This window comes from Haliotis rufescens, unplaced genomic scaffold (genome assembly GCF_023055435.1).
Source record: "Haliotis rufescens isolate VD_foot unplaced genomic scaffold, xgHalRufe1.0.p SCAF_11, whole genome shotgun sequence".
In the NCBI taxonomy this organism is placed as follows: Eukaryota; Metazoa; Mollusca; class Gastropoda; order Lepetellida; family Haliotidae; genus Haliotis; species Haliotis rufescens.
In genome coordinates this window covers 41,165,312-41,184,931 of record NW_025963791.1, presented here as the reverse complement: position 1 = coordinate 41,184,931, position 19,620 = coordinate 41,165,312, and the positions used below count along the sequence as shown (strand labels likewise).

Here is a 19,620-nt window from a genome sequence, read left to right as displayed (position 1 = left end):
GGCAATGTTGGTCCAGATCTGGATTGACATCTCACAACTTCCTCAACCATCTTGTGTCGTCAATGAAGTGCTGTGTCTAGCTAATGGTGGTCATACTCGATACTGACTTCAGAACTGACACCTTCAGCCTGAGATGACATTTAAAGAGGACATCTGTTGACACTGTCATGATGAATTCATGTTTCATGGACATCAATATGTAGGTCTGATGTAAAATCGTTCTTTTTTTGCATATAATTATACACTTGCCATTATGGTCAGTGATTAATTTTTTTCTGCTAGTATATAATACTCATGCTCGACAAATTCATGACAAAACATTTATGTAATAAACATTTTTAATCCAGGATTATGACATTGATACTTGCATAGCAGTAAGTGACATTGCAAATCTTTTGTCAGGCACTTATTATTCATTAACACATAGAGCTTAATGTGCCCACAGATACTGTTTATTATATGATACTCCATGACTGACAGGTTCATGACAAAACCTTTATGTAATAAACATTTCTGTTCCAGGATTGTAACATTGATATTAAATGAATACACTGGCACTCGGATGCATGAATGAGTACACGTTGTACTCCACCTGAGTGTTTTCACGACCCACAAACACGCATTCCTTGTCCCCCAACAAAGCTCCCTCTGGTTACTGCCTATAGCTGTCACCATGTACCCCCTGTACTAACAACCCAGTCAGTGTCCTACCCTCCTCCATTGTACTCAGTCAGAACTGAGCCAACACGCGACCTGTTGCATGGGTAGTGGGGGCTGGTGGTTGTCAGGGGCAATGGATAAACAAATCCAGAGTTCATGGGTCATGAAGAGATCTAATTAAAGATTAGGCGAACTGCGCTGCAATCAATGAATTGTTTGTGGAAAGCAGGTATTGTAGTGTAGAGCAACATGTGAGGTAGTGTTTCCACCATTGTGTTCCTCTGCTACTGTGACAGTAAAACAGTAAAACAGCGATCCGGCAGCAGAGAGGGAGGGAGACGGGGGTTGTGTTTGTGTAGTGACAGTAACCAACCGTAGGCAATATGGCTACCATGTATTATAGACCGTACACAGCAGAGGTAAGTCTCTCCAGGAGTGTTCTTGTCCACCGCTTATCTATCATTCTGGAAACATATGAGATGGTTTTCACCTTAAACTGTTCTAGAGATTTGTTCCTTTAAGAATGCTGTTTGAAACTTTTAGGCTGAAGTTGTAGGTCTATTTCTATTGCATTCTAAGCAGCCTGCTTTTAAACATGTCTTTACATATTTATGTGCAGAATTTCCATATTGACAGATAAAAATATGCCCTGAATATATTTCTACAGTCTTGTTAAAAGAAAATGAAAAGATGTCTATCTATTTGGTGATTCTCTTTAAGGAATAAAACCATATGAAGCTGTTTTTGTTTCAAAGCACTCTACCACATCTAATGTTTATCATGAATATCTGCTATCAAATTGCTGTGCTTCTGTAGTCGGGGCAAAGTGCCATCATTACATGGTTTTGTTTCTATTGCATGGACAATTTACCAACTTAGATTCAGCTTCAGTCCAAACCACTTGAAATATGTATCAACATAAAAACCCATAATGTTATGCCAGCCCTATGAGGAGCAGTAGGTGGCTGTGTGTGTGGTGTAAACATGCTGGTGATGGCCTACATACCGGATACTGTAAGAAACAGTATTAAGCTGATAAGGGGATTAATCATGTTACAATATTACTTGGTCATGTGTAAGCACCCGTGAAGATCCGGGTCAAAATAGGTCTCCAGCAACTCATGCTTGCCATAATAGGCAACTATGCTTGTTGTAAGAGGCGACTAACAGGATCAGGTGGTCAGACTCGCTGACTTGGTTGATGCTTGTCATCATATCCCAAGTGCGTTGATCGATGCTCATGATATCAATCCCTGGATTGTCTGGTCCAGATTTGATTATTTACAGACCGCCATCATATAGCTGGAATATTGCTGAGTGCCGCGTTAAACAAGAAACAAACAAAGTGATATTGCAAACCTTTTATCATCCTCTTAATTATTTTATAGCAGTATTACATGTGTAAGTATGTCAAATAATGAGAGTCATAGCAGGCATTTAGAAGCTGGATGTGATCATGACAAGGAGTATTCTTGATATTCTGTAACTTCTGTATTACACACACAATGTTTGAGGGGGACTTCCTGCCCCTTCATCAGGTGGACGACAGGAAGGGAAACATGACATATACATACGATTGAACACAGTTATAATTAGATTTACATAAGTAAAGCCAGTTACAACAAGACTGATGTTATACAATTAAGAGGAAGTTCATGGACATGACAGTTTAAAGTGTTTGTACAATAGATTAAATGAGTTGTTTGGGTAGATTAGGATTACAAAATGACTCTTCTGTTTCAAGTGGTGTTCAGTTTACTTTGCTGAAAAGGAATTATTATACCATTTATTACACAGGTAGTTCCAGCACCTGTGTGTATTACATGTAAGATCATGCAGTAAGACTAGCGTTATCACTTATATAGACAGTTATAACAAACATGAAGCTGTTGACAATTGGTATTACTTTTCAGTGAATTCTTTTTAATTGATGAATTGATTAATTCAGAGAGGCATTGATAGATGGCAAAATATCAACTTTCAATAAAGTTTATATAAATAACCTATGTCCATTTAATAAACTTCCAAAGTTCTGAATCTGAAATATCAACATGCTTTCATCCCGGAAACAGTTCGAGATACATTCCACAATTATTTTTTATTTTCTGAAGGTTATTTTTAGAAAACACAAGTTAATGTGCTCTCAGAGAACAATTTCAAGACACAGTTCTTCAAGTAATAAAGTGTTAATGAAAGATTAATTATGCACATCAGCTAGCGTCATTGATTAGCTCGTTAACACTGGCAATAAGATTTCTAATAACATTCCTAGTGACTGCTCTATTGTGCCTGAAGCGGTACATCACGCAATGTAGCTGCAATAAGCCTCACCATGATTGGAAACACATGACTTGGCAGGGCAGTGGGGAATTACGAGCTCTGTTACACCAGGGAGATATTGATCATATCACACCCAGCCACTCACTGCTGGAGAAGTAGGGAATAAACACAAGTTATGCTGCTGCTGCTGATAGGGTATTGTGGGTAGGTGCCAGGTGTTATTGCAACACTTGATGTATCACCTCATTGGAGGGGACTTCATGGAAAGAACAAAGGCATATTAGGCTCCCACAGTCCCCATATTGGAGAATATGAATGGAGAAATAGATTTATGTTGTCTGTGGATGCATGAAGAGATTAAATTGCTTATTGAATGTGAACCTCTTCCGTTTGTCCTCTCCCTACAGTGTTATCTGGGTAGGTTATGTATCTACTCTGTATCGTGTATCAGGGACATAGGTAGTTTATGGGGCTGTGGATTAAACCACAGCAGAGATCACAGGTTAATGTGTTGGCACTAAGACGCACATCAAGTAGCAGTAACATGTATCTAATGATGAAGGACACTTCTAGCAGGAACCATGTGCATTAATAGCAGGAATCTAGGCACTATTAGCAGGAATCTAGGCACTATTAGCAGGAATCAATGCTCTATTGCTATTTGCAGGAATCAAGGCTCTATTGCTGGAACATGGGCACTATGCGAAGGAAATAAGGCACTATTAATGGGAGTACTGCACAATTAGTAGGCTACTTGGCACTATTAGCAGGAGCCGAGGCTCTATTGCAGGAACATGGACACTTCTAGCGGGAACCTAGGCACTTTTAGCGGGAATCTAGGCACTATTTCTTAAAGTGGTACTAGTAATGAGGCAGTGTGGAGTAATAGTGCAGAAAGTAATTACTGCTGTTTGTAGTCACATCACATCATTCTTCACTGCCACTAATACAAAGTGAACATAAGGTGCTTTCTATTTCCTGCCAGCCAATCCGTGATGGTGAGTTGCCCCCCTATGAAGCCATGGAAACCATTCTGCCAGAGTATGAATATATCTTCAAGGAGGGTGAGACTACTGAGAAGACATCCCGTACATATCGCAAAGATCCGCAGTCTAATCGGACCCAGCATCACACTCAGCGCACAACAGTAACTGTGGGACCCAGCAGGTGTGTGTCTGCTTACACTCAAACCCTGTTATTGTAGACACCCTGTCTACACTCAAACCCTGTTAGTGTGGACACCCTGCCTACACTCAAACCCTGTTATTGTAGACACCCTGTCTACGCTAAAACCCTGTTATTGTAGACACCCTGTCTACAGACAAACCCTGTTAGTGTGGACACCCTGTCTACACTCAAACCTTGTTATTGTAGACACCCTGTCTACACTCAAACCCTGTTAGTGTGGACACCCTGCCTACACTAAAACCCTGTTAGTGTGGACACCCTGCCTACACTAAAACCCTGTTAGTGTGGACACCCTGCCTACACTCAAACCCTGTTATTGTAGACACCCTGTCTACAGTCAAACCCTGTTAGTGTGGACACCCTGTCTACACTCAAACCTTGTTATTGTAGACACCCTGCCTACAGTCAAACCCTGTTAGTGTGGACACCCTGCCTACACTAAAACCCTGTTAGTGTAGACACCCTGTCTACATTCAAACCCTGTAAGTGTGTAAACTCTGCCTACACTCAAACCATGTAAGTGTGGAAACCCTGCCTACAGTCAAACCCTGTAATTGTGGAAACCCTTCCAAAAGTCAAACCCTGCTAGTGTGGAAACCCTGCCTACAGACAAACCCTGTTAGTGTGGAAACCCTGCCTACACTCAAACCCTGCTAGTGTGGAAACCATGCCTACACTCAAACCCTGTTAGTGTGGACACCCTGCCTACACTCAAACCCTGTTAGTGTGGACCCCCTGTCTACGGTCAAACTCTGTTAGTGTGGACACTCTGTCTACATCCAAACCCTGCTAGTGTGGAAACCCTGCCTACAGTCAACACTGTTAGTGTGGCAACCCTGCCTACAGTCAAACCCTGCTAGTGTGGAAACCCTGCCTACAGTCATCCCTGTTAGTATGTAAACCCTGCCTACAGTCAAACCCTGTTAGTTTGTAAACCCTGCCTACAGTCAAACCATGTTAGTGTGGAAACCCTGCCTACAGTCAAACCCTGTAATTGTGGAAACCCTGCCTAAAGGCAAACCCTGCTAGTGTGGAAACCCTGCCTACAGTCAACCCTGTAAGTGTGGAAACCCTGCCTACAGTCAAACCCTGTTAGTGTGGAAACCCTGCTTACTCAACAAATTTCCTTCCCCATCATATTTTGAATTCATGTTGCCATGCTTTGTAGAAGCAACTTTTCTAACTGACTGATCAGTTAAAAAAGATATGGAAAATATTGAGATACGTTTTTGTTTATCAAGCTTACAATAAGCAAATATCTTCAACCCAAATATTTTTTTTAATCTGGCCTACCAGTAATTGTTGTTTTATGCCATATTTTTCATTGTTCAAAGACATTTTGTATAAAAACAATTCCCAAGTATTTGTAAATTGGGTATAAGGATAAATAATTGGAGCGATATAATGTGTAAATGTCCCTTTTCTCTCTTTGAAATAGGCGCAATGACTATGACCCATCTGTGATGGTGATAGATGCACAGATGCGGGAGACGGACAACTATCGGTCCGCAGTGACACGCATGGGGCACGACATTGTGACTCTACGGAACACCGTGCGGTCTCTTGAGAATGAGAACAGTCAGCTCCGTGGCAGGGGCTACAATGACGCCACAGCCCTCATCATCGACTCCACGGAGACGGAAAGCCTCAGCAAAACTGACCTTGCATCGCGATATGGTGAGGGGGATCTTGGTGGAGCGGACTTAAATAAATAATAAATACTCATTGTCACTCTTTCAAAACAACTCCTTCAAGTACTGATATTTCTAAGTTGTTGACAGTGATGTGGCTAGCTTGTGGATTATTTGCTAATTTAGGCCAAATCAATTTTTAGGGTTCAGCCTTCTCTAAAATTCGGATAAGAAAATGCCTCGATTTATCAGTGATATGTTTATTTCCGCCCAGTGCTGCGAGGGTGTCAGTAACTGCTCATCTGACCACATGCTCAAACAACTATCGTTCATACCAACAAGACTTTTGTATTTGAATGTGCTCAACAAGTGACACCTATAGTTTAAAGGCAGAATTAAAAAAAATATTATTTCCCAGGCATTTTATTCTGCATAGTGAAAAGGGCGGTAGGACATTTATTTTGATGTTTTACTTGTTTCCCACCAAGAATATGAACAAACACAACTGAGCACACTTTGAACTCGGCTCCTTATCACATTGTAGGATGTCAAGAAGTTTATTTTTTTGAGAACAGAGTATGTTTCATATGACGCAGGAAATTTGAAAAATATTTTTTTAAATTTATTTAATTTGAAAAATATTTATTGGCAATAGGCATAACTGACGGCACATGATTTAAGTGACACGCCTATGTGCGAGAAACATTTTGTTTGTTTATTTTTAGACTAATAATTATGAAAGATCACGAGGTTGAGTTTCCAAAGTTAAAGTTGACTGTATGTAACCAACATGTTGTGATTGTGTGTGTAGTTGGTTGAATGGGGTTGTTTGATGTTGGCAGCATCGCTGAGGGAGAAGTTTGTGTCGCAGATGTCCACTGTGAAGAGCTACAAGGACAAGGTACAGAGGCTGCAGAACGAACTCATCAAGGTGAGTTGTACCACACACACGCAGTGGTTGTCTTCTTCTGTAGGACTGGTCTTTGTTGTGACTGAGACTCGGTGGTTACACACAACCAAATGTTTTCCCATAGGCTTCTATAGGAATGTTATATTTTATAAATATCTAAGCATTCAACAGCTATTACATGTACATGTGTACACAGTCTGGCCTTAAAGCAGCAATAAAAACCAAAAACCTGACTAGCTTAGCCAGCTCCTTTTCCGTGTACAGGAAGCTAAACACACCACCCCCAGTTCCGCACCAACTGACCGCATCTGTGGTCATCATGTTCAAAAAAGACAGCACTAAAAATTGAAAAACATGGTCAGTTTTAATTACTTGATGGATGTTCATTTTAAAAAAAAAAAAAAAATCTTACACAAAATCATCCAATCACAGCTGCAAGATGATTCAGTCTGCACTGAAGGCTCTCTACGAAAACTGCTCGTCAAACGACTGATTCTGATTTGGTGTAGTAGAACCTGAGAGCTGGCTAACGTCTCCTTATCTCCGCTACAGCTTGTGATCATCACACAAACTCTGCTAAGCACTACTGGTATCATGAAACAAGGGGCCCCTTTCACAAAATGATTATGTATATTGGAGTGAGGATAGACTCAGCTCTAAGATGCATCATGTAAGACATACTACATACTCCGATACTTCACATTAGACATTGGATGTCATAGCGCTAAGATGATGTTAGAGCATGACACTGCACATATACCAAGTTATTATTGTCTTATCACTAAGACAGACACTCATATTACTAAGATGAATGGAACCAAAACATGAACTGAGGATGAACCTTACTGCTAAGATCACTTTGATGGTTGCTCTTTTAAATGATGACAATCAACTGCTCAGACTAAATAGACTCTTGCACATAACATTAACTTGGCCTTATCACTGACATATTCCCTCATAGTAAGATCATGTTGGTGAAAGATTCCCGACAAAAACATCCCTTTGATGAACCTGTCCTGAGCATAACCTGAAAGTGAAGTCGCCTTATTGCTGAGATGGTGGGTGGAACCTTGACGTGGTTGGGTGTGTTGTAGAAAAATGACCGAGAGAAGGAGTACTTGCGGATGTCGCAGGCTCACTCGGGGCAGCAGGAGCTGCTGCAGAGGCTGCAGGAGAAGATCCTCAAGCTGCAGAAACTGGAGGAGACCGTTCGCAAGCAGGAACGCGTCATCGAGAAGCTGGAACGCATCATATACAAGCTCAAGAACAATAAAGGAGGTATGTAGTCATCAGTTAGCACAAGCTACCAGAGGTTATGATCAGTTGTTGGTAAGCATTTGAATGGAAACTCTGATTAAAACAGTCAGTGTGTAATTTAAATTGGGTGAGCTTGGAACACCAGCATTTAGCATTTAGAAAATTGACAGAAGGGCACCTATTAAAACCACAAGATAAATTTGCTTTCAGAGAGTGAGTGGTAGGGAACAAACTTTATTCAAATGTCAATGAAACTGATATTTTTAAATAATAGCTACTGGGTAATGTTATACCTCTTCTGCACTTCTGTTTTCTGTTAAAAAAAAAGAAAATATGGACTGTCATGTAAATATTCAGTCCTAATAGGGGGCGCTTATAATTTTTCCTTACAAATTGGCCTCGAAGTTGTTCAGGGGGGCACTTAATATGGCAAAAATGGTACCCATAATGCTTCCCTGAAGACAAACTTAGTTATGTTTGAGTTGTCTCCCTTATGCAACCTTTTGTTCTGACAATTCAACAATGATATTTTGTAATAACCTGAACAGTGGATCACTATTTCATGTTGAATGCTATAATCCAGTAGCATGGCTAGTTGGGGGAACATCAGAAATTTCAAACTGATGAATTATCAAAGGATCACTAGAACCAACAAGGGACATTACTCTTGACTTTCCAACTCTTGTTTTGTTCTTCCCCAACCAGAGGGTGTATCTGGTGACTTCAACAGTGCAATGGCGGAGGAGAATCGGAGGCTGAGACAACAAATCATTGATCTGCAGGTTTGTACAAAACTCCTATGTATGTTCCTCATGCCTAAGCCTTGTGGGGATTCCAGGTCAGGATAGGTCCCCAGTAAACCCAGCTTTTCATAAACGCCAACCACATTTGGGATGAGGAGGTCACACCTTGTGATCTGGTTGTGGGTCATCAAATGTTGTGTATTAATGCTCATGCTATTGACCACATGGTTGCAGCCAGTCCCGGGGATTGGGTGTACACAATGGCTGCTGAGTAGGGCTGGTATGTTTATGGGTGAGCAAAGCCCTGACGTGCCCTGGATGAAAGCAAGTGTCTCAGTGATGGCTGGTTTGTCCGATCCAGACTTTACAGGTTACCTGAACCTATATACCTCCAGTGACACATCCTATTGTTCTCCAGTCAAGTTAATTCTGATATACAGGGATGTTGTTATGTCCGCGGGATATTATATAATATCCCCAGGATTTTATAGGATATTCCGTCATATTCCTCTATAATATATAATATCCCGGGAATTTTATTAATTTTATTAATACAACTTCCGTTCCGATTGTAACATGTAGTGAAATGTAAAATCAAATGACAAATGTTTTATTTATATTCCGGAGGATCGAACACACAACCTTCGTATCTGTAGCCCAGAGGCGCTGATAAATCGCAATGCTTTTTAGAAGGTCTTTTTCAAGAACCGTACGATAGCAACAGATAATTTAAGTGTTGATAAATGTTGTTTTAAGTTTCTTTTTTCGGTTTATACCATATTTTCTTGAGTATAGTGCACACTTTTTTTCAAAAAAACACAGCTGTGTAGAAGGGGGTGCGCATTATACATGAAATAATGAGTTTTGATGTTTTTTACCCATGGAAAGACATTACCGTGAGCACGTAACACCGGAAATACCATGTCAACAAATCCATACTGAAGTACACAAATTAATCATGTAATTACACTGTCTGGCTATAAAAAGTGTTCTTTGTATATCTGGATTTATGTTTGTAACTTATTTCATTAATTTTATTCAAAATTCCTTGTAATATTGTTTTAATTAATTTTGGCGAAATCGTGTCTGAAGCGATCAGAAGATCGCACAACTCACCATTATTAACAGCAACCATGGTCAGATTACCGCTATTGACGCCTTGAAAAGAACTTTAGTTGACGGATACATATATCATAAATGCCATACTTTGACTCGTTAAAAGTCATATTTGTTATAGTTTGACGATTCTATGTTAACACGTAGTTCTCGCAATCACGTGCGCGGGAGCCTTGACGGTGACTGGTCAGTAAGATAAAACACTTCCCCTCGGGTTTTTATGATATTAAAACCTTTATCCCACGGATGCAGGTTTAAAATATAATAAAAACACTCAGACGTGCTTTATCCTACACATAGTTAACGTGCTGGAAATATCTTGTATATAGTGAGGATATCTTCATCTTCCCCCAACCACATGTCCAGTGTTCCAAGCACATTGGATGCTTGAGAAAGTTCCCCATGATGTTCATGTCAGACATTGATGTCTACCCTGCACGTGTTCTACTCCAGGAGCAGCTGAAGAACTCGGGGCGTGGCGGGGATGACCTGGAGAAGCTGGAGCTGTACCAGGCTCTGGAGCGGGCCGAGGCTCGCATCATGGCGCTCGAGAAGCAGGTAAGGCCTTGCAGCTGAGAGCTGGGTGCCGTCGTACAAAACAACCTTAGTGCTACGATGATCGTAAGCTTTTGTCCAGTATTGGAGATACGATCACCTATGCACTAAGATCCCTTTGTACAATGGCACCCCGGTCACATCCTCCTATACTGAGTCACTTTGAAAACACATATTCCAATTTTTGTAATATTTTGCATATGACCACAAAAATCTAATTAAGTTGTTCTGGACATTTAGGCATGCGATAATCAAACACGACAATGTCGTTGTTGGCGTTCGAATTTCATTCTGTGTGTTTGGAGATGGTCTTGAGCGCCGAAATCTTTTCTGATTTCGAGCTGATTTTGTGTTTTCATTGTGTTTCAGTACAGAAGGATGCAATATGCAGACTTGATACAAGCCTAATTTAATAAACTAGGATAAATGAAATATTAACTACTATGTTGTCTGTATCATTCTTTTTCATAGTCCCAGTAATTGGAATACCCGGTAAGTGCAAGAAGTCACCATGCTGTGGTCCTGAGTTATTCTTGGCTTTTGTTTTTTTGTTACAGCTGTCAGAAAATTCTCGGAACTGGGGAAGGGAACGAGCTGACATTTCTATTCGACTGAATGAGGCGGAGCATGGCCTGGGGAGGAATGCTACAATGGCCTCTCATGAATACCCCACTCTCGTACGTTCATCTTACGCAATATCTCAGATTCAGTCAATCCTGGAAGTGTTGACACACAAACAGGGCAGAAGGGTAGCCTCGTGGTTAAAGCATTTACTCATTATGTCAAAGGCCTGGGTTTGATTCCACCCATTGGTACAGTGTGTGAAGCCCCTTTTCTCGTCAGTCCTGCTGTCTATTGCTTGAATATTGCTAAAAGTGGCGTAAACTGTTACTCACTCACTTTACTGGGAGTCATTGGGCAATACTTAGACTGTGTTACATCTTGGTCATGGTGTATTGATACTCCATATTGTACATATGTGCTGGAACTGTAGTAACAGTAACATAATTCTTGATCTATAAGTCCCCTAATGCTGAGGTTCTACTGTAATAATGGATGTAAAACGCTTGCTGTTACCTGTCTTACCAGTCTTACCTGTGTTACTTGTCTTACCTGTCTACCTGTCTTACCAGTCTTACCTGTGTTACTTGTCTTACATGTCTCACCTGTCTTATCTGTCTCTCCTCTCTTACATGTCTCACCGGTCTACCTGCTGTACCTGTCTTACCTGTCATCCGTCTCTCCTGTCTTACCTATCTCACCTGTCTTACCAGTCTTACCTGTGTTACTTGTCTTACCTGTCTACCTGTCTTACCAGTCTTACCTGTGTTACTTGTCTTACATGTCTCACCTGTCTCACCTGTATACCTGTCTCACCTGTCTTATCGGTCTCTCCTCTCTTACATGTCTCACCGGTCTTCCTGCTGTACCTGTCTTACCTGTCTCACCTGTCTTACCTGGTATTACCTATATATGAAGCTTGGTTTCTTTGTCTAGGATGAACTGCGGTTGCAGCGTACACTCCGGTTGGAACCGCTCCTGAGGTGAATCCAGGCCGTCCCAGTAGAGGGTACAGTGTAGATGCACATGGTGTCTCGGTGGCACACCCAGCTCAACGGATTCCTTCATCTCATTTCAACAGTTTACTGAGTCTTTCCCTTGATTTGTAGCTATGAGTAAGAGCTGGAGACAATTCAGCAGAGATACCATGTAGATGATTTACTGGTGAGGACATCGGAGTTATCTGGTGCAAGGACATAGCATCCCTGTGTACTCTCCCTATGCAGTTGAGAAGACCTCGACCTCTGAGGAGGAGAGCGACCTGTTTCATATAGCACCATACAAACATATTATCATTACAGTGCTATTTTGTATCCTCCATCTCTAGACACTTGCTGTCATCTGTGCCACATATGTACGGTCAAATAGGACGTACTGATACAGGGATTTGTCTCGGCGGATAGAGCTGTGTTGCAGTTATAATATTGAAAAGTGCATGTGTCAATGACCCCAAGTCAAGATACTGTTATAACACTGAACAGTCCATGTGTCAATGACCCCACGTGATTATATCATTGAACAGTGCATGTGTCAGTGACCCCAAGTAAAGATACTGTTATAACACTGAACAGTCCATGTGTCAATGACCTCACATGATTATCACATTGAACAGTGCATGTGTCAGTGACCCCAAGTAAAGATACTGTTATAACACTGAACAGTCCATGTGTCAATGACCCCACGTGATTATCACATTGAACAGTGCATGTGTCAATGACACAAGTGGAGATGATGTTTGGCTGGTACAGAAGTATGAAGAAGCTGTCCTGGTTGATCTGTCTTCACATGACTCCTATGTGTCCACTTGATAACCTGTGTTCTGCAGGTACTTTGTGCTTCTCTCCCAGAGTGTAGCTCGGGTGGCTGAAGGCAGCTGAGTGTCACTGATGGACACACAGGACGACATTATTACCCCCCGCAACCAAGCGGGGGAGGGGATATAGGAGCGGAGTTCGTCTGTCCGTCTACTAATATTACTGGTGTTACTGGTCATGATCTTAAATGAGTTCGAAAATTGGTGTCTTAAATTCATTTTTTCCAGAGAAGGGGTCTGTTGTGTGTATCAATTTCACATTTAATAAGTTTTTCTGATGACATAAAGTGACCCATGTCCCTATCTCTTCTCAAGGCTTTATAGGACTCTCTTTTAATAGTTTATATTCACTACCATATGAACAAACAAAACTCTAATGTGCCCCATGGCGGGGAATAGTGATAGCACTGTTTGCTTGTTTACATGAGGGTCCAATGATTTCATATATTCTGCCCCGGCGTCCAGATATTCCCAATGTGTGTGGGTTGGTCCCTGGGTGTCCATATGTCAAGTACATGTCCATGTGTCAATACAACCTACACCGACTAACTGTGTGAAGGTGTAGGCCTAACCCCAAACTGTTATGAGTGTAGATATAATCAGAAGTATTTTTGTTGCTATTGACAAACAGTTTGAAATATAAGCCACCTCTCATATCTAATGCGTAATATGTGAAAAGATAATAGGACTTGAAAGACTTGAAGAATCAGCTTGAGTCTGTTCAGACCGGCAAGTTGTACACGTCAGTGACTCATTGGTGTTGGCGATGTGGCGATAATGTGAATAGTGTCCAATCAAAATACAAGAAATCTGTGATGTCTCTCCTAGTCACATGACTATATGACCCGTGAAGGTCTGGGTTAGAATAGGTCTTCAGCAACCCATGCTTGCCGTAAACGAGGACTATGCTTGTCGTAAGAGGCGACTAACGGGATTGGATGTTCATGCTTGCTGACTTGGTTGATACAAATCGTTGATTGTATCCCAATTGCGTGGATCAATGCTTATGATAGCAATCACTGGATTGTCTGGTCCAGACTCGATTATTTACAGACAGCCATCATATAGATGAGATATTGCTGAGTGCGATGTTAAACAACAAACAAAGAACTGCATCTATAAGCCTATATACTGCTGTTAAACTCTTAAACTCTGAAAACCGATCACTGGTGGCATTAAACAACAAACAAAGAAACACATGGCTATATAATCTTATGCTGCTCCATGTGTGAGGAGTGAGAATGCTGTGCTGTGAGAAACATTGTGTGACACCGAGAGTATCTAACAACTCATATGTGTCGTGTGTTGTGACATGCCGTGTAGATAGTAGCCATTTGCCAGTCGTCATAGCTAAAGGGCAGATTAACAGCTGTTCTAAAATACTTCTTGCAGTATAACCACTGTTTCTCTGTTTCAAATTTTGCTAGTTTCCCACTTGAAACAATTGTGGCAGATCATGGCGTCGACTTATTAATATATTTATTATATTTAGTGACAACAGAGAAGCCAACTGTCAAACCAGCAGCCCAGGTCGAGGTAGCGATCACACGAAGTAGTCACTTGCCCAGTAATAGTTCACGGGAAAAGTTATTATTCTGGAACAAACATAGTGGTAGCATACTTTATTTCTTAAGACATTTTGGAGAATCATTTTAAGAATGTGTTTTGTTAATGTTAGTATTTCTATGATTGTATGTCCCGCTTTTTACTGGTAATACGGTATCGCCATGCATGATGAAGAGCACATGCTAGTACACTTCATGTAGATGTTCCTGTACATATGTAGAGATCAGGCTCACAGCTGAACCTGTTTCTGCCCTGGTTCTACTGCATAGCTTTATCATCTGTAGTGTATAGATGTTTCTCTTACATTCCTCTATGACAATATGCAGTTAACTGAATAATGAACAAGAATTGATGGCATATAAGTGACCAATCTGACTTATTGAAAGCATTGGTCATTCTACAAAGTTTTGGAAATTTAACAAATTGATTTGAAAGCATGTTTACTTTGATAAATGTATGACATTGCAAAGGATGTTTTATTGTTGGATGTATCCGATGGAATTTGGGATATTGTGTTTGCAGGACGTTGTTTAGTGGTTGTTGTTACTATGAGAGGATAGTGTTAATCATATAGACCTCACAGTTTCTACATGGCTGACGAGTTAAGCCAGTTGACAATGACTGTAAGGCTGGGTAAGGAAGTTTGTATCTGTTAATGAATATTGTTCATGATATAAATGTGTGTAGCTTATTCCAATTGTGTCATATCCTTTGCGAATCTCCTTAGACCAGACAGCAAGAAGAGATATATTTACATATCAAACATCCAATAATTGTAAAGGGTGGCGCCTTGTTGGCTGAAAGGCTGTCCCGATGTCGTCGAGCATGTCAAACTGCAGATATTTTAAACAATACATTTTGTATCAAACACTATATACAATGTTCAAATAAATTATTTTTATGATGTATTTGTCCTGATTTGTCAGTTGATGCTGCAGAGGTGAAGATGTAGAGGACAAGATTCTGAATGCTGGGTGTTTGTGGAACACAGACTTGGGGGGAAGGGGTAGTCATTACAGATAGTGGTGAATGGGCAGTTGTAGTGAGGAGTAACTGTGAATCAAGCAATTTGTATATTGAGTGAGTGAGTAAGTTATGTTTATTGCCGCTTTGAACAGTAGTCCAGTTATATCACGGCGTGTCAGCTTAAGGAGGAAAGCCCGAAGTGATGCAGGTCTTAGACGTTTACCACTTCGGTGAAACCCACGAGCACGGCTATGGTGCTGACAAACCTAGAAACATAATCGGGGCAAACAGGGATTCGAACCCACAATCTTAGGTTTCTGGCGTGCCCAAGGGACGCAACTCTGCAAAGCAATTTGCAGCACCTTAGACGACTCGGCCACCCGTGCCCCTGTATATATTGAGTGAGATTTTTATTGATTTTACAAATTGGCTAAATTTAGCCATTGTCTGTAACATATATAAGGCAATACTACAAGAGACCAAGCACAGCAATGGTCACCTATATTAACTCATGTTCTTGTGAAACAATGATTTCTTATACTATGGGTTCCACTGCATCATGAATCAATTGTTTATGTGTAACTCATTTAATTTGAAATCGAAAACGGTAGATTTGTCCTTGGTTCACAACGAAGTAACCACATGCTCTTTCGTACATAGCCAACTTAGCAGCATACGGCATCAGTTTAACATGTGTCAGTCTTATTTCAATAGATTACCGGCAGATATCGCATTTCAATGGCATGCATTTCTTCTTGATGGCTATTAATAAATTATTCGACTTGATATATTTCACACATTAACTTTCCAAACTAGGCCAACCAGAAGACAATCAGGTGAGCCTTGGCAAGATAAAATAGATCACTTTTACTTGATTAAAAATATAAACTTGGTGAAGAGATGAAATGCGCATTGCAAGTAATTTTTTAAGCTGCCAACAGTAAAAATTGTTTTAACAAACCCAAGCTCAGATTATTTTGCATCAATTGAAATGCAACTATAAAATACTGTCTGGAGTACATTTCTTAATTCTTTAGAACAGGAACAAAAAAAATTAAAACTCTTAAATTCAAGATGTTATTTTACAACCAATGAGGCCAGACATTTTCACACCCCTACACTGTCCCCATTTTCAGACACCTCACATGTAAACTGTGCTCTGGGCCTAGTCATAGTGTGACTTAGGTGTTATGTGCAACCCTCCTTTTCAAAAATTCACATCCACCTGTTTTTCAATTTCCACCTACTGCTCCAATTTAATCTTACAGCCCTTAAAAAATCCCATTGAGAAGCATTTGATTTAATATTTCGACCAACTGACCAAATTTTACAACAGATAAATCAAAACATATGGCCTCTTACAATATACAAGGGAAGGCAAGGGAGGTAACTCACTATAAAAGTCCAGTTTCCACTCTTGCTGAACTAGGCTGGAATTACAGAGTTACATTTTGGCTGGATTAACGAGTCTATGTGTAGTCCAATGAAAATCGTGTGACGAAATCGAAATCCAGTTCTTAAACTGTCATGCAGATTTCAGTCGATTGCAGGATTTGCAAAGCATGTGCACCGCCAACTCGTCAACAGATATTTTCCAAATCTTTTCATGTTTTTTATCAAGGTGCTCACGTGATTTGGTGCATTTCGTGACCCGTTTTATCACAATATAGATCTTTATTATAGATCAGAACGTTCTGACTGGATGCAGCCATTTTGTTTGAAGCAAATGCAAGTGATACAAGAGGTGTAATCTGACTGGTCCATAGGAGAGGCTTAGAAGGGACATAACTCGTAATAGCCACTGGTGGCGCTACAATCGAGCACAGGAATTACAGTCTAGTTCGGCAAGGGTGAAAACTGGACTTTTAAAGTCAGTGAACTCTCTTGCCTCGGGTAGATGTAGTAGGTACATAGAAGGGACATAACTCATACCCGCCACTGGTGGTGCTATGATTGAGCCTGGAAATTTTAGTTTGGCAAGGGTGGACTTTTATAGTCAGTTCACTCCCTTGCTTTGGGAAGATGACATTATGAGGTGAAATGGGGTTTAACATCGCGTTCAAGATTATTGCACTTACATAGCAAAGAGTATGCATGTGTGTCTGTCGGCATGCTTGTACTTGTCAAGACTAATGTTGATTTTATAGTGCTAGCCCACTGAGATACCATGCCACAGTTTAACATGAATACCCCACAGATGCAATATACTGACCTGAGCCAATCAGTCTTGTTTTACCATCTTTTGGTATGAGGCAGCCAGGGATATGGAAGCCCCGACTTTCTGCTCTCCGGGCAGACTCTCTACTTCTAGACCACAGAGGGTCCTAATGTATTATGACCCAATGGCATTCTACACAGCATATCATGAAACAAAGTCTAACCTAGCGGGAGATTAAAGAGTTTTGTTTGCTGATGATGTTGATCTGTTGTCAATAGCTGACCTTGATGATCCTCATGAAACAAACATTACAATATTGGCTAGGTCTAGGTAGATATATATGCACTTCTGGAGAAGGGGTTTATTCTAAACACCATCTGCCGAGGGCACATAAAATGGAGTAAGTGACTGTAGTTTAATGTCATGGTGGTCTGTAATACTACAGTGTGGAGGACCAAGCAAGTCAAAGACTGCAAGCATGAGCAACAATGAACATCAAAACACAAGGACGAGAGTTTGGTTACCCTACCTATTTTGGTTGCCTCTTACGACCAGCAACAGATTGCCATGGGAACCTTGAATGAAGGGCATGTTAACATGGGTTTGATATGACCAACCAAAGATGTCATTATCAGAGCATGTCCAGAATATTTCAGGTTGTCTCATTACCTAAGAATGTTGTATAGGCTGGTCTAAGACTTAACCCTTGTGCTGTCACTCCATCAGGATGAACTTGTTGCTGTATCAGGGTACTCTTCGGCATCTGCCAGGTCACATGGCAACCATCCCAGAAATCAGCACGAGTCCTCCAACGACACGATGGAGTTCTTCCAAAATGAGAACACGACGAGTGTATGGACTTTAAAACAACACACCTCCAAAATAAGAACACAACAAGTGTATGGACTTTAAAACAATACACCTCCAAAATAAGAACACGACGAGTGTATGGACACCTCCAAAATAAGAACACAACAAGTGTATGGACTTTAAAACAATACACCTCCAAAATAAGAACACGACAAGTGTATGGACATCTCCAAAATAAGAACACGACGAGTGTATGGACTTTAAAACAATACACCTCCAAAATAAGAACACGACGAGTGTATGGACATCTCCAAAATAAGAACACGATGAGTGTATGGACTTTAAAACAATACACCTCCAAAATAAGAACACGACGAGTGTACGGACTTTAAAACAACACACCTCCAAAATAAGAACACAACAAGTGTATGGACTTTAAAACAATACACCTCCAAAATAAGAACACAACAAGTGTATGGACTTTAAAACAATCCACCTCCAAAATAAGAACACAACGAATGTATGGACTTTAAAACAATACACCTCCAAAATAAGAACACGACGAGTGTATGGACTTTAAAACAATACACCTCTAAAATAAGAACACAACGAGCAATGGACTTTAAAACAATACACCTCCAATATAAGAACACGACGAGTGTATGGACTTTAAAACAATACACCTCCAAAATAAGAACACAACAAGCGTATGGACTTTAAAACAATACACCTCCAAAATAAGAACACGACGAGTGTACGGACTTTAAAACAATACACCTCCAAAATAAGAACACGACGAGTGTACGGACTTTAAAACAATACACCTCCAAAATAAGAACACAACGAGCGTATGGACTTTAAAACAATACACCTCCAAAATAAGAACACAACGAGTGTACGGACTTTAAAACAATACACCTCCAAAATAAGAACACAACGAGCGTATGGACTTTAAAACAATACACCTCCAAAATAAGAACACAACGAGCATATGGACTTTAAAACAATACACCTCCAAAATAAGAACACGACGAGTGTACGGACCTTAAAACAATACACCTCCAAAATAAGAACACAACGAGCGTATGGAACTTTAAAACAATACACCTCCAAAATAAGAACACGACGAGTGTACGGACTTTAAAACAATACACCTCCAAAATAAGAACACAACGAGCGTATGGACACCTCCAAAATAAGAACACAACCAGCGTATGGACTTTAAAACAATACACCTCCAAAATAAGAACACAACGAGCGTATGGACTTTAAAACAATACACCTCCAAAATAAGAACACGACGAGTGTATGGACACCTCCAAAATAAGAACACAACGAGCGTATGGACTTTAAAACAATACACCTCCAAAATAAGAACACGACGAGCGTATGGACTTTAAAACAAT

At 40.5% G+C, this 19,620-nt stretch overlaps 1 protein-coding gene across 1 annotated transcript in view; it reads left to right on the top strand.

The window, feature by feature from the left end:
* LOC124142298 (coiled-coil domain-containing protein 33-like) overlaps positions 1 to 15,184 on the top strand; it is a 37,450-nt gene extending 22,266 nt beyond the window's left edge. Inside the window, exons 15-22 of the mRNA XM_048392737.1 lie at positions 3,926 to 4,107; positions 5,567 to 5,805; positions 6,602 to 6,690; positions 7,764 to 7,947; positions 8,632 to 8,708; positions 10,239 to 10,343; positions 10,898 to 11,017; positions 11,838 to 15,184. Coding sequence (XP_048248694.1) covers positions 3,926 to 4,107; positions 5,567 to 5,805; positions 6,602 to 6,690; positions 7,764 to 7,947; positions 8,632 to 8,708; positions 10,239 to 10,343; positions 10,898 to 11,017; positions 11,838 to 11,888 — 1,047 coding nt within the window. The 3' untranslated portion in view covers positions 11,889 to 15,184. The remainder of the gene's footprint in view (positions 1 to 3,925; positions 4,108 to 5,566; positions 5,806 to 6,601; positions 6,691 to 7,763; positions 7,948 to 8,631; positions 8,709 to 10,238; positions 10,344 to 10,897; positions 11,018 to 11,837) is intronic.
* The last annotated feature ends 4,436 nt before the right edge of the window (positions 15,185 to 19,620 follow it).